Source organism: Sardina pilchardus, chromosome 16 (assembly GCF_963854185.1).
Source record: "Sardina pilchardus chromosome 16, fSarPil1.1, whole genome shotgun sequence".
NCBI lineage: Eukaryota > Metazoa > Chordata > Actinopteri > Clupeiformes > Clupeidae > Sardina > Sardina pilchardus.
Window position 1 is genome coordinate 13,727,894 of NC_085009.1, and position 14,426 is coordinate 13,742,319.

General features: G+C 39.2%; 2 protein-coding genes across 2 annotated transcripts; both read left to right on the forward strand.

The window, feature by feature from the left end:
• The first annotated feature begins 498 nt into the window (after nt 1-498).
• On the forward strand, nt 499-7,277 carry mblac1 (metallo-beta-lactamase domain containing 1). Its single transcript, XM_062516380.1, has 2 exons — nt 499-1,005; nt 6,509-7,277. Exons 1-2 carry the CDS (start codon nt 577-579, stop codon nt 6,755-6,757), a joined length of 678 nt encoding a protein of 225 aa, XP_062372364.1. The 5' UTR covers nt 499-576; the 3' UTR covers nt 6,758-7,277.
• A 4,256-nt stretch (nt 7,278-11,533) lies between these two features.
• tm4sf21b (transmembrane 4 L six family member 21b) lies at nt 11,534-13,568 on the forward strand. Its single transcript, XM_062517079.1, has 5 exons — nt 11,534-11,862; nt 12,018-12,083; nt 12,334-12,467; nt 12,773-12,962; nt 13,225-13,568. The coding sequence occupies exons 1-5, from the start codon at nt 11,671-11,673 to the stop codon at nt 13,231-13,233; spliced, it is 591 nt and encodes a 196-aa protein (XP_062373063.1). The 5' UTR covers nt 11,534-11,670; the 3' UTR covers nt 13,234-13,568.
• The last annotated feature ends 858 nt before the right edge of the window (nt 13,569-14,426 follow it).

The following is a 14,426-nucleotide window of genomic DNA, read 5'->3' on the forward strand; positions in this document are numbered from 1 at the left end:
CCTCCACAGTCCCACACAGGATTCTAGCCTTCAAAAATAACCGCCCTACTTCAATTCTGCATTGCACCACAGTGCTTTGGCCATACCCATCTAAATCTCCTTTCAGTGCATGCGTTTGTTTTTTAACCAGGCTACAGAGTACTGCACTTAACTGCAAATATTAAAATAGTGTTGTGGCCTACTGCATTGTAATTCAGTAATAAAAACTGTGGCTAGTTTATTCCATTTATTTGTTCAATGACTGCAGTTATTTTTGTAAAAGGGTGCTTGGGAATAAAGCTTGAAAGTTTGAATTATTTAAATAGTTAATTTCTACCTTATAAACAGACAATTGGGACAAGTCAGACCAGGCCTTCTGTTTTTCCTTCCAAAACTTGTTATCGTCAGTAGATGGCAGTAAGGGGCAGGGAATGTAACACATGACAGAAAACGCTACAGAAGAAGTGAAACGGGAAGAGTAGTTGTTGAACTTTAGCATGTGCGAGTGTAGTCAGTTTATTACGGTTTATTAACAGTTATTGTCAATCCTGTGCAATGACTCGTGTCTGGCCTAGACTATTTTTTGTACTTATTTAAATGGATCTGACTGGCAAAGTAGTATCCTCAAACTGTAGCGTAAGAAAAAGTGTTATTACTGATGTCGGCTCAGTCATACCTGGCCAGCCTTACAGTATCTCGGTGCTGAAGGAGGGTTATTGTGTGTCACAAGCAGATGGTTGCACGCGTGCAGACGGGACCATATCTCTCTTGGTGGGACCAAAGACTATCTTGGTAGATACAGGTGGGCCATGGGATCGTGATTTCCTCCTTGCTCAGCTGGAGAAAACGGGACTAAAACCTGATGACATCAATATAGTAGTCGGGTCCCATGGCCACTCAGACCACGTGGGTAACCTAGGGATGTTTCCAGATGCAATGATTGTTGTAGGATGTGATATAAGTCAAGGGGACCTGTATCTTCCAAACGAGCTGGCAGACGGCCAGCCATATCCCATCGATGATCATGTAAGTAGGCATATCCACAGGGCCCATGCCATGAGGGGCCCCATTACAGAAACTTCCTAACTAAACAGCACTAAATTCAAAATGAAACTTCCAAAACTGACTGCAAGTCTTGCAGTTAAAATATTTATAGAAGACTAGGCCTACATAGAATCATAGAATCAGTTGTTATGGCATTCAAATCATGGTAATTTCAATTTTGTCTCATGAAAAATAAATGGGGCTGCCAACTTTGGGTGTTTGGCTGGAGGGAGATTTTGTGAAGTCATAATGCGTGGCCCTGCGTTAATTTTTTCCCTAAACCTAATTTTAAAAATGTCTGCCCCCTGAGTCTTTTGCCATGTATAATCCCTGATTTATGTTAAAAAAAAAAAAAAGTTTTTTTTTGAGAATGTACAAATAATGTATTGTTTGCACTTGAAAACAAGCATCCTTTCTGTAGCATGGAAGGTCTAGCCACAGGGCATAGACGTGAAAAAGGCTCATGCCCACTTAAAAATATGTAACAATTCCAACCGCCCAGGGCCCGTATTCACAAAGAATTTTAGGGCTAAAAGTAGCTCCGTCCTAACTGGCGAATTTAGGAAAAAAATAATGGGCGTGTCACTCCTAACTTTAGGACTCCTAATTCAGAGGCTTTGTAAATAACTTTTAAGAGAAAACTCCTAGCTAAAATCTTTTAGTGCGATTTAGGAGTACTCTTAGTGCTAAGATAAAAATCTTTGTGAATACGGGCCCAGGTCCTCTGATGAGTCTGTTGTGTCGACCAACTTGCAAAAAACACAAGGTCAAATTCAAGACTCTTTTCATCAGTGGTTCCATGTTGGTGGAATGAGTTGCCCAGTACTCTCCGTTCCAGCAATAGTTTTGGATCTTTCAAGAGGGGTCTTAAGGCATATCTGTTCGATATCCACCTAGTCTATTAAGCGCTTCAGGGATATGGTTATAATAAAGTATTGTTTTTGTTTCCATTAGGGGTCATTCCACCTCAATTCAGCAAATGCCTGAGCTTGACCATCTCAGATTTGCTTCACAGTTTTACCACCTAAAGAGTAACCATTTAAAAACTAACTACATTTTTGGCACATGTATTAACGAGAGCGTTGTCGTTCTTGGTGTGAATGGCCCTTAATTCTGTTATACGGCTTGTCATGTGTTGAGTGAAGAGTTTGTGAGGCTATTCACCCAGACAGATTGAGATGAGTGCATAGCTGTAAAGTAAAGTGATTATTTCTTGAATGTTATTATTTTTTTTTGCGAACCATTTTGCACAGAAAATAGTGGCTAGCACCAGATAAAAGATGAGAAAAAGCTCTTTCATTTGATTTCTTTGTGATGCGCAAACATATTTATTGTTAAGAAATAGTTTAAACAGTAATCAGGTGTACTGAAAATAATGAACAATGTCAGCTGGGTTGAAACCCATGCGACTCAAAGTCAGCGGACACATAATCAGCGCTTTTTCATCTTCAGAAGAGATTAGGCTATCTCTTACAGCCATCAAGATAATACAATGCATCATTTTTGCATTTCTGGAAAACGTTATCTATATCTCTGTGTGTAGGCTTCTATCCCAAGTTAACATATGGCAAGGTAGCCTATGCCTAAAATGTGGAAGTAAGGTTGTTGTGTCTAACCATGATAAGCATTTATTAGCACGGCAGTCTCTCTATCTCCAAGTCAATGATGCACGGGTTCGATAGGGATAGCAGAGGTATTTTTGCAGAACTTACTTCTTTTTACTGCTGAAGTTCATGTAAACACAGTCACTAATAGTGCCATTTAGAAGGGAATCCGGGAGTCTACTCAAGGAATTTGTCCATACGACCAAATAAACATTTACAATAAACAATGCATTTAGCGCCCCCCTCATGTGAAACACAGCACAGCATTTTGTTCTTTTTGCAAGTCAGAAGGGATTTGCACAGAAATATTTAACAGGCCTTGGTTTCAGCCAGTGTCGTGTAAGGTTCTGTTTGTCCATAGTGTGATCAGTAGTCTGGCTATCACCATACTAAGCTCAATCTTTTAAAAATTGAAAATTAGTCTGGGGAGTCTACGCTTTATTTCTACTGCACAAGAGGCGTGATCAATGGGCATAGTTCAAATGACTTTGTACGCTTTTGGATAGTCCTTCAACCAATCAGACCAATGATCCGGGTGCGCCTTTTGTGTTTGTGTTAGTTTGTGATTGGATCCAGAACATGTGGACAGGAAGCAGGAGAGATACAGTAGATGTGCAGGTTTCCAGCCTGAGCTGCAGAGCGAAATCCAAATCGCCGGCAGATCAGGCAGCGTTTACACAGTCTATGTGTTCAGAGCTTCTCGTGCAAAATAGTTGCAACAGAGCAACTAGTACATACTACATAGATTGTATCAGCATCTCAAAGCCTTCTTTCATTTATCACATTTGACCAACATTTTAGCAATGTGGCAGGCCTCTTGACTCCTCTGGTTTTGGCTTGCAATAGACTTGCCTTAATTTCCCAACTATTAGCCGTGGCATATGCATTGATTTTTCTAAATATCTTTAGCTATGAGGTTAATACATTGGGCAGTTAATAAAGTATCAGTAGCCTATGGCTTGTTTCTTTTAACTTGAATAAAACGCTGTCCTGTGGCTCATGTACAATGCGGCTAATATACAGGAAATGACTGTAACCATTTCCGTGATGTGGTGGGCCTCTTGACACCACTGGTCTGGCTTACATTCAGTGCCGCCACTCCCACCTGCATGCACCCCACATGCATCACTCACTGTAGGTACTAGGTAGGGCACCAAAGGACGGAGGGGGAACCTAAATGTAGCCAATAAATAGTAGTCTAGCTAAAACGATGCGTCTCTCTTCCTCGATAATGTTTACACTGTCAAAATGCACCTGGCAACACATGGCATGCAAGGATGATACCTTGGGATCTCACTTGACTTACTACACTTAAGTGCAGGAGAGAGACAGTGGGAGTGGCAGATTCCAGCTGGCTTGTCATAGTGTATCGTTTATTGAAATCATGAAGGCCACAAAGATGATTTTAAGATCAGATTGGTGAGAGGGCTCTTTAATCTGCAATCAATGTGATTTGGAACATGGACAAGCATAAAAAAAAGAATAGTCTACAACTTTGCCTTTGTGCCTATCTTAGGGCACTGAAATGGACAGCAGCAGTACTGCTTGCAATGCACTTAATCTCGTGACAGAAGACTTTTCGAAGTACTGACAAGGTAACAGAGGCAGTGTGATGCACTCTTTGTAGTTTGTAATGTAATTCATTTATTATTCTTCCTCTTTAAATTCAAATACAGAGCACAGTCAACGAATTCAGAGTCCACATAATACAGCCCGTATAAAAGTTAATAAAAGGATGATCACATCTATTCAAAGAGGAACGGAAGGCCAATGTCATGCAGCAATTTATGGTGCTGGTGCAAGAGCTGGCAGAGACTGCTTCTGCTTTTTGATGCAAACTGTTCATTACATAGTACAGTAATGTAATGTAATGTACCATGTACTATGTAATGTAATGCTGTAATGTAATGTACTATGTACATGTACTGTGTAATGTAATGCTGTAATGTAATGTACTATGCACATGTACATGTACATGTACAAGTACTATGTAATGTAATGCTGCTCATCTTCTGTTCACAAATCATCTTTGGTGAAGTGGACTGCTGTGTGTCATGTCGCAGAAGTACTTCTAAGCGAGTAAAGGGTCAGGCCTGTGTCCAAACACGTAGGGAGAGTAAGGGGCGCAATTTAAAGTGTGTGATCGCTTCAATGAAGGAACACATTACCTAACACCAAATTCGACACATTACGTAATGCAATCTCATAATATGAGCCACGAAGAGCTCGATAAATTACATCATCCAGCCCTTATAAGACGGTAATATGAGAGAAGATGGTCTGATTATTTTTCACTGGTGTCATCCTTCTTGTAATAACATGAATTAGATCTTCCTTCAAAAATACTTGTAAGCACCAACATGTTGAAATGAGAGGAAAATGGGCAATTTCTGAAATTCAAGCACATCTTAAAATATTATTCTGACACTTTTATAGATTATAGCACTGTTGATCTGGATAAACATGACCTAATTGGTCATAAATGATTGGGTTCAAATAAGAAGCTGACATTACAGATATAATAGTAGGAATTTTCATGGACATCTGGAAAGGAGCAGGATTTTTATTCTGAGAGGGTGAAATAAATGTGAAATATTGCTCAAATTGGGAGGTTTTATATGGAATGACCGAGCAGAGTCTCACCAGCATCCATTATGTCACGTGGCCATTAAACTGCCAGTCTGCCTGCCTACAATTAATCACATATTTCTAAAACAGATAGCTTGTGCGTCGTGCCTAATAAAGCCCCTGAACTGTTCTAGAATCAGTGTGAACCACGCCCTCAGGGCTTATTGCTTAGTAGTAAAAAGTAGAAAAAAAGTAGAAAAAAAGTTTGCACACTTATTGCTTAAGTATACTGTACATACAGTGGGTTCAGTAAGTATTTGAACCCATGCTAAAGTTGACTAAAAAGAGGAATATAAAATCATCTTTTGAGAATTGATTGTAATGCCTTAATTAAAAAATGAGTAAAAATCAAGGACACACATTTTCTTTGTGATTGAAGAATGTATCGTAAATAGATAAATGTTCTTCCTTAAATACAGGGGGCATAAGTGTTTGACACCTATGTTAAATTCCCATAGGAGCAGGAGGATTTTTTTTATATGTTTTTATTTTTAAAGGCCAGCTATTTCATGGATCCAGGATGCTGCATAGTGATTGCTACTAGTAGTTGTTAAAGGGATAGTTCGGGTTTTAAGACACGAAGTTATATGGGTTCCCTGTCAGCAACGTTGTGCATCAGCACTGACTTACCCCGCAACAGCGTCCTGTGAGCCGAGATCCAGCCGGTTTTTGATGCTGAAGAAAGTAGTCCGGCAAGTTTCTGGGGTCACGAAAGTAAAGTGTTTTTCTTCTCAAAACCATATGCGTTCAAAAGAGTGATATATTTGCACCACAAAAACGTTGTCCAGGAAAAATTCAAACCTCGTTATCACTTACTTATTTTTCGCGATTCCTATCACTGCGCGCTACTGACAGCTGGACAACGTTTTTGTGGTGCAAATATATCACTCTGTTGAACGCATATGGTTTTGAGAAGAAAAACACTTTACTTTCGTGACCCCAGAAACTTGCCGGACTACTTTCTTCAGCATCAAAAACGATCAAAAACCGGCTGGATCTCGGCTCACAGGACACTGTCGGGGGGTAAGTCAGTGCTGATGCACAACGTTGCTGACAGGGAACCCATATAACTTCGTGTCTTAAAACCCGAACTATCCCTTTAATCTGAGTAAAAGTAGTTATGGTCTCTGGCGCTGTATATTCTATCAATTATTCTGTAGTTAATATAGTAAATAGTAATTTACTACTTTCTGTAGTTTGACTTGCATGTCAGAGTGATTGACTCGGTCTCTCTCTCTCTCTCTCTCCTACAGGTGTCGATAGTTCCCACGCCGGGTCACACCGGACGTGATGTGAGCGTGCTGGTGAGGGGCACCTCCGTGGGCGTTGTGTTGGTCGCCGGGGATTTGTTTGAGTGCTGTGATGATGAGGAGTCCTGGCGAGCGCTGAGCGAGAACCCTGAGGTTCAGGAGATGAACCGGAAAGCGGCGTTACAGACTGCCGATGTTATCATCCCCGGACATGGACCCCGGTTCAAAGTGCATAGGGACTCCACCAACTGATACGCCCGTGATTTATGTTTAGCCAGGGTGTGACCCACTTGAAGCATCAGGTATGCTTTTATCCTATTTTTAGTGTCATCTTCAGATTAAGTTTGATGGTACACCGTCACGTGCAGAGGAGGACACATTTCCCCCAGCCACCCAGGATACTCGCTACACTCTTCTGTGTTACGGATACGGATGTGATACGGACTACGGAACACTTTATCAAATTAAATAAAACCTTTAACAACACAATGCTGCTGACTAGGTTGCCTACAGACACCAGTTACTATGTTGGCAAGTGTTTATTAATGTCAATAACGCTCTGGTGAGGTGTTTGCAAGCCATTCAGGCTGCTATCTTACTAGTTTTAGGCCAAAACTCCATGGTGCTGTTTAAACCAGTCAATGTCCTCTTGACATAAACATTCAGGTTATGTGAGTACAGTGACCTGTGGTAACTTTTCGACTAAATATAATGACCCATAAAGAAAGATGAAAGAAGCTGAAAGTAATAAAGTCAAGTATTTAAAACATAATGACTGACGTTTCCTTTTTTAGGATCAGTAAAGTACTCTGTGTCTCTGTCAGCCTGTCTGTCTGTCTGTCTGTCTCTGCCCATCTGTCCATCAAGCCATAATCTATAAACTATTGTGTGATGTGATTGCTTCTGTCTGACCTATCAGGAAAAGGCTCTGTTTAAAAAAAGGTGCTTCACACTACCTCAATGTTTTTCAAACTTAAGTGTATAGAAATGTATACATTACAAATACATTATTCAAGTATTCTGAACCCTGAAATTCTATGTATACTTGTATGTGCCATTTGGTACAAGCCTAAATATGAATCGAGAACGAGATTAACAAAAGTACACAGGTAACAGGTGGGAAGTGGTACGGAGCTGTAAACACGGTCATAAGATGCAGTAAAACCTCATTGATGTGGATGACATCACACATTGTTGAGCATGCATTGGCAACAGTAATCTGATGTCTGGAAACATGTTGTAAACTGTCATGGTGACAAAATCATTCTAAACACGTTGTACCTCAGCATTCACTGAAATACTGACGCCATGCAGTCATACGGACATAATGTCATGAATACCACTCCTAAAGCAAAGTTTTGTTTTTTTGGTAGTCGCAGATAAGCCGCCGTTATCTGATTTTTATTTCTTTGTGTAATAAATGAATTGTATACACATATTTGTATGTCGTTACACATGACTGTAATCAGGTGTAGTCATGGTGAAAATGAAAAAATCTAAAGAAAGCTCTGCACCCTGTTTGATGCTCCCTTAAAATTACGAAGTTCTCATCTCTGATCGAAAGGTGTTAGTACAGTAATTTCCTGCATATTAGCCGCATTGTGTATAAGCCGCAGGACTGTGTTTTATGCAAGTTAAAAGAAACAAAACCACATTAACACCATATTATCTGCCCCCCTGTATTAACCTCATAGCTGAAGAAATTTTGCAAAATCAATGTAGAAGCCGCGGCTAATAATCGGGAAATTACAGTAGATATTTTGGGTTTAGTTTAGTTTTGATCGTGTGCCGGAAAAAAATATTTGGATGTGCGTACTCTGCACTTTGCTTTTTTTCTCATTGTCATGTTGAAACAATGGGTGTGGTGAGGGTGTTTCCATAGATTAGTCCTTATCATTTTGCTGACAAGAGTGGAACAGGAACACGTTTTATTTATGACGTGAACATTGATCTGAAATCATTGATCTGAACATTGAATTTCACAGACTGTGTGTGTGTGTATGGACAGGAATTAACCATGCCCACACAAGGGGCCAAAAGACCATACTGTAATTTCCCTACTATTAGCTGCGGCTTATACATCGATTTTGCTAAATTTCTTCAGCTATGAGGTTAATACAGGGCGGCAGTTAATATGGTGTTAATATGGTTTTGTTTATTTTAACTTGCATAAAACAGTGTCCTGCGGCTTATACACAATGCGGCTTATATGCGAGAAATTACTGTATTATTAAACAGATATGCAAAATACCAAAAGCAGCCCAGATCTGCTAGAGAGTGATATAGCTGCTCTGTGAATTTACAGTTTTTCTCAGTCGCTTTGGTACATTTCTCAGATCAGAATTGAGATTTAATATAGAATTGAGAATTAATTCACAAAACTACCTGTTCAATCTTCAAATCATTGTGTCACTTGTGCACATCAAAAAAGCAGTTTCTCATTTTGTTGAGCAAGTTGCAAATGTTTTGATACATCCATGCAAATTATTATGAACAATTCTCTGCTGTATAACATTTAGGCATCAGTTCATGGCATAAGTCTTTACATGTCAAATGGTTGAACATGTTACAGTACTGCATTTACAGTTTTCCCTATAAGGAGATTGTCCTATGATCAAGTCTCTACTTTATTCATTTTTTTCCCTTTGTACTATGCAGTGCTGCCTTTTCCTTTCTGCATCAGTGACAGGGTCTGTCAACAAGTTACAGTAAAAAACAGTAAATGTGAATATTGTCGATCACTAAGGTGTAACCTACAATTTACAAATATTGTCATCAAAATGTTAGCCATAGTTTACATCAGAAGATCCCTCCAGAGTACACTGTTATACGGACAACATGACTAAGCCATTTGACTGTCTGATCCGTACACAATGACACATAACATGTTAATTGACACAAATATTTAGTTTTGAGAGACGGACTAAGGATTTTGAGCAAGAAACTGGCTTTTGCAGGTAATGGTGTTTTGCTACAAATAGGTTTGAGAAATTACTGTTTAGCAAATCTCAAGGATGCTTTGAGAAATGTACCAAAGCGACTGAGAAAAACTGTAACTATCATTATGTTCCACTATCCAGTGCCTACTGACGAAGTAGTTCATACATTTATGACAGCACATAAGATAGGGAGACAATACACTGTATTGTATATTATACTACATCTCGGACAGAAGTTTTCCAGGGAAACAATGGTGTCAAGGTGCAGATTAATGACTTTACTATCACAACATTTTTCCACTGACGATTTTATTAAGTCATTGGTGAATGATGGTGATGGTAATAATTATTGATTAACTTTATCCAACCTTTCTACACATTATGACACAGCAGCTAAAGGATACTGACAAAAAGGAATTCACTCAAACAGAACTGTTAACAGTTAATTTTAGTTGTTAATTTACACGTATCTTTATATACACTGAAGGTTGGTGCCCCAAAGCTTCAATGCTCCTGAATAAAAAAATACAGTGATTCCCACTATGAAACTATGTTATTGAATGCATTGTCAGTGCGCCCGAAGACCTCCTGTTTGAGAGCCCTGCCCTAGAGCAAGCAGTATGGCAACGGTGGCAAAGAAAAACTTCCTTTAACAGGAAGGAAACCTCGTGGCACAGGCAGGTGCAGATAAATTCATACATTATTGTCAGTTAGGATGTAACAGTGCACACTCATCGACACCAAGATTCATAGAAAACTCATAGTGAAAGAAGAAAGTGAAGCCAGCATTAAAAGTACTGACTGTGGACAGCATAATGGATGCAGTGCTTAGAAAGTTATATAGAGTAAATTACTACTAGTAATAATATTATATAATAATAATAGTTACTATGAATGCATAAGAATGAGCAGAGCTATGCCATTGTTTTTGGCACACAATATATGTATATAAGATCTATAGCCAGAGTATTTTGTGGATAGCAGTTTGGTGGCAACAAGCAGGGTTTCTGCAAGGAGACTAGATAAAACTAACCACATCCCACAGTGCACATAAAGCCAAATCTAGGTTATGTATAGCACATAAACAGTTAATATATATATGTTTTTATTATGTAGGCCTATGTTGACAAATGACATTACAAATACCAGAGCCTGATGCACAGACCTCGCTTTAAGCATAAACTGCCCTTTGCTGCAAAAACAGTAATGCTGTTGGTGTACATATATCTTGCATCACACATATAGCCTAGGCCTATATATATTTATTATTTATTTATTTATTTTCCCCCAAATGCTACATTCTTAATATTTTCCTTTTATCTCTTTTAAGTCCTATAAAAATCTGGAGTAACAGTTTAGGGATATTACTGCATACTGTGTTACTATGTGCGAGACATGATATTTGAATTTGGATATAACTGTAGCCTATATAGGTTCTGGTGTGAGGAACAGTTTTAACATATCATTGTTAAAGATTTCACATCCTCGTATCAGTGTTTAAACGACCATCTAATGGCATCTAATTCTCAAAACATAAATCTCGTTCTAGGCATGCTCCAGGCTATCCAATGGGTGGGTGAGGAAGCCTCTCAGATGTACAAACCCGAAGAGTGAGGGTATATCCCAAATGTTTCTGTTGCTATGGCAGCGGATCAAGGGCCAAGGACATGACACACGCAATGACTCATTTGTCTGAATTAAATTATCAAACTGAAACAGCATGTTAAGAGCTAGCCGTTTAAAGGGTTAATCGATACTGTTTGTGTAATACCGTTTGTGTACCCTTGGATGATCTTTGTACCCACCATGGGGGACACAAAATGTCTCATTTGAATGATTTTGTGTTTCTTTTATCCCTCTATTTCCTCTCTCCAAGTTCCCCCTTTTCTACACTTTTTCTCACTTCTATGAAATGGAAATACTTGTTCAGATTATCAGTACAAGATTTATGAGTTTGATAAACTGGTGTTTCCATTCAGGTGTGGCTTAAGGCATAAGTTCACTCTTATCACCCCCCCTTCCCCCTCCCCATGCACACTGGTCATAAACCCACTATATAAACAGTCCACTGTCCTTTCCATTTGAGCAGTTGTCCATCACACGGGTCACAGGAAGAAGAAGGAGGAAGAAGAATACAACTCGGAAAACAGTTTTGATATTTCCACTGACCTTTTATTGGACGTCCATTTTCATCCCAGAAGGAACGCTCATTTGAATTTCTTAAAGATGTGTACAGGAAAGTGCGCCAAATGCATAGCGGTGGTTCTGTATCCACTGGCACTGATATCGATCATTTGCAACATTCTTCTGTTCTTCCCTGACTGGGACTCAAAATATGCTCAGAATGATGATGCGGGTAAAGAAAGACTTACGCCAGAGGTCAAATTCATGGGGGGATTGCTTGGTGGTGGTATCATGGTGAGTAGCCTACAGCTTTCATTTCTCTACTGACTTTGACTATGAACTACCGATGGCCACTCGTTGTTAGCTTAATATTTCCTTCTGAAAGTTTCACTTTTCACTTTCGAGAAAAAAACGCTTTTTAAGTGTCATTTCATATTTATCTGTTGTAGGTGCTTGTACCAGCCATCCATATTCACTTGACTTCGAAGGCAGGCTGCTGTGCCAACCGTTGTGGGGTATGTGTGCTTCTAACACTGGACTCTTAGTGTTTCAGTTCATTTCAGATTGTACACTCTTAAAAAAAAAAAGGGGCGCTATATAGAGCCATGCAGGCTTAGAGGTTCCTTTGAGTGAACCCTTCAAAATGGTTTAAAGGTTCTACACTGTAGCACTTTTTTTTTCTAAGAGTGTTCCACAATACTTGTTACTCAAAAGCCTATCGTAATAATGTATTCAATAAGCAATGCTCATGTGTTCCCTCCACAGATGTTTCTGTCCATTGGATTTGCCCTGCTCGGCTGCTGTGGCGCTCTGTACAGCTTGAGTGTGGCGGCCGTAGGCCTGTCCAGAGGCCCTGTTTGCCGTACCCTTTTAGGAGGATGGACCAGGCCATTTGACAAGTATGAGAATCAATATTGATTTTATTACTAATAAGATGTGTCTAACTCGGACCCTAAAGGAATATTCGATATGTGCTGTTTAGAAAGTGTTACGACGTTTGCAATGACCATGACGTACAGTAGTCTTGCCAAGCATCAAAGTCTTTTGTAGTGCATGACAATTGCTAGCACATTTTATTACGTAGCATTACAGATGTTACATCACATTTAGTAATGTTGTCGATGATCGATTTCAGCTTCTGTATTCTGTATTATGGTGGTGTCTCATACATAATGCTTCTCCCATCTTGCCGTTTGTTCTGCAGTAATGGGACGTACCTGTCCGAACCAGACCTCTGGAACTTGGTGTGTCTTGAACCTAAAAATGTTGTGGAGTTCAACGTTGCCCTGTTCGCAACCCTCTTGGCTACTGCTTGCCTGGAGCTGGGCCTGTGTGGCTTCCAGATGGTCAACGGTCTCTTTGGTTGCCTCTGTGGCACATGTAGAGGCAAAGAGGTAAGGATACGCAGGCTGTTCACGCATATGGATTAATAACAAACCGGCAAATGTAGAGACAGAGACTGTGGGGTTGTCCTTTTCTCTAATTACATTTGACATTTTTAATAAAATATAACAGCACCAATATTATTTCCTTTTTAAAGATGTTAGTACATTCCGTCTCTGTGCTGATTGTCAAGAAAATACATGAAACATCATGTTTTTCTTGAAAGAAAAAAGAAACACTTGTGCAGTAGTTAAGTTTTGTGATTTCTTTCAGGACGAATGAAGGAAAGGTGAAGAACCCTAACAAGACACATTTCACCCAAAAGATGTGACTGAATGACTGACAGCGGAGGCTTCAAGACAGTGACTGTACGACACTTTTTAGTAAATTATACTTGACAGCCTAATTGTGCTCATTATATTGTGCATGTACGAAATGTAAAGTTGTTGGATCCATTTTTGTATATTTATATTTCCTGTCTATTTGAATTCAGAATGTGCCACTGTCAGATCTCAGTGTGGCCTCAATTTGAAGAGGTTGGTTTAAAAAACGCTAGGCTATATCCTCCATTTTGATGCATTTTCATTAAGCTTTTTTCCCTTTACATTTAGTTTTTCCAAGAAATTTCAGTAGAACTGTAATTGTGTATTGTTATTTGAATAACACACCATGTTTTCAAAAATGGATATATAGGATTTTTAAACCAAACTCTTCATTTGTTTATGCATTTTTTTGTTTGTTTCAGTCATTGATCAATGGTTTTTAACTATGTTTTTATAAATAAAAATTCATGCTGTCAAATGGGGGGTTCTAAATGTCTTTCAAACATAAGTTGTCACTAAGGTGCTAAACACACACACACACACACACACACACACACACACACACACACACACACACTTGCCACATGCTGTGACCCTGCATGTATGGGAATAAGAGTTCAAGCTAAAGTTAGTTCAAATTAAACAGTCTTACAAATGTCATCATTTATATTTTTCCAGTTGACATCTGTTAAAAGATATAGTGTACGTATGGTTAAATATTGGCATGAAATAGGGTTTCTTATTCCTTATGTTAATCTAATTAAGAAGGCCTAAGTGAGCACCAATAGGCTATAGTATACTGCAGGAATTTAGCCTTTGGTTTTTGTGTTGGAGTGGACAATTAAAAAAAAAACTTTAGTGGTGTAATGGTGGGACAGCAAAACGTGGCTACCTCTGGCCTGTTCATCTTCGCCAAGTTCCAGAAAATACTACACAATTTGTGATACAAAAATACGCATGTTTCACATTATAATATGAGATAGGCTAGGCTACTACGTTGAGGCAAATTAGGGGGAACGGGTACAGTATGTCGTTGAATCTATTGCGCATTGAACTAACAACACTAACTAGGCTACACGAACAACACCGGCAACCGTCACTCTGCATGCATGCCCACAAAATGAGTGTGCTGGTATTGCTTTCGCCGTTGCA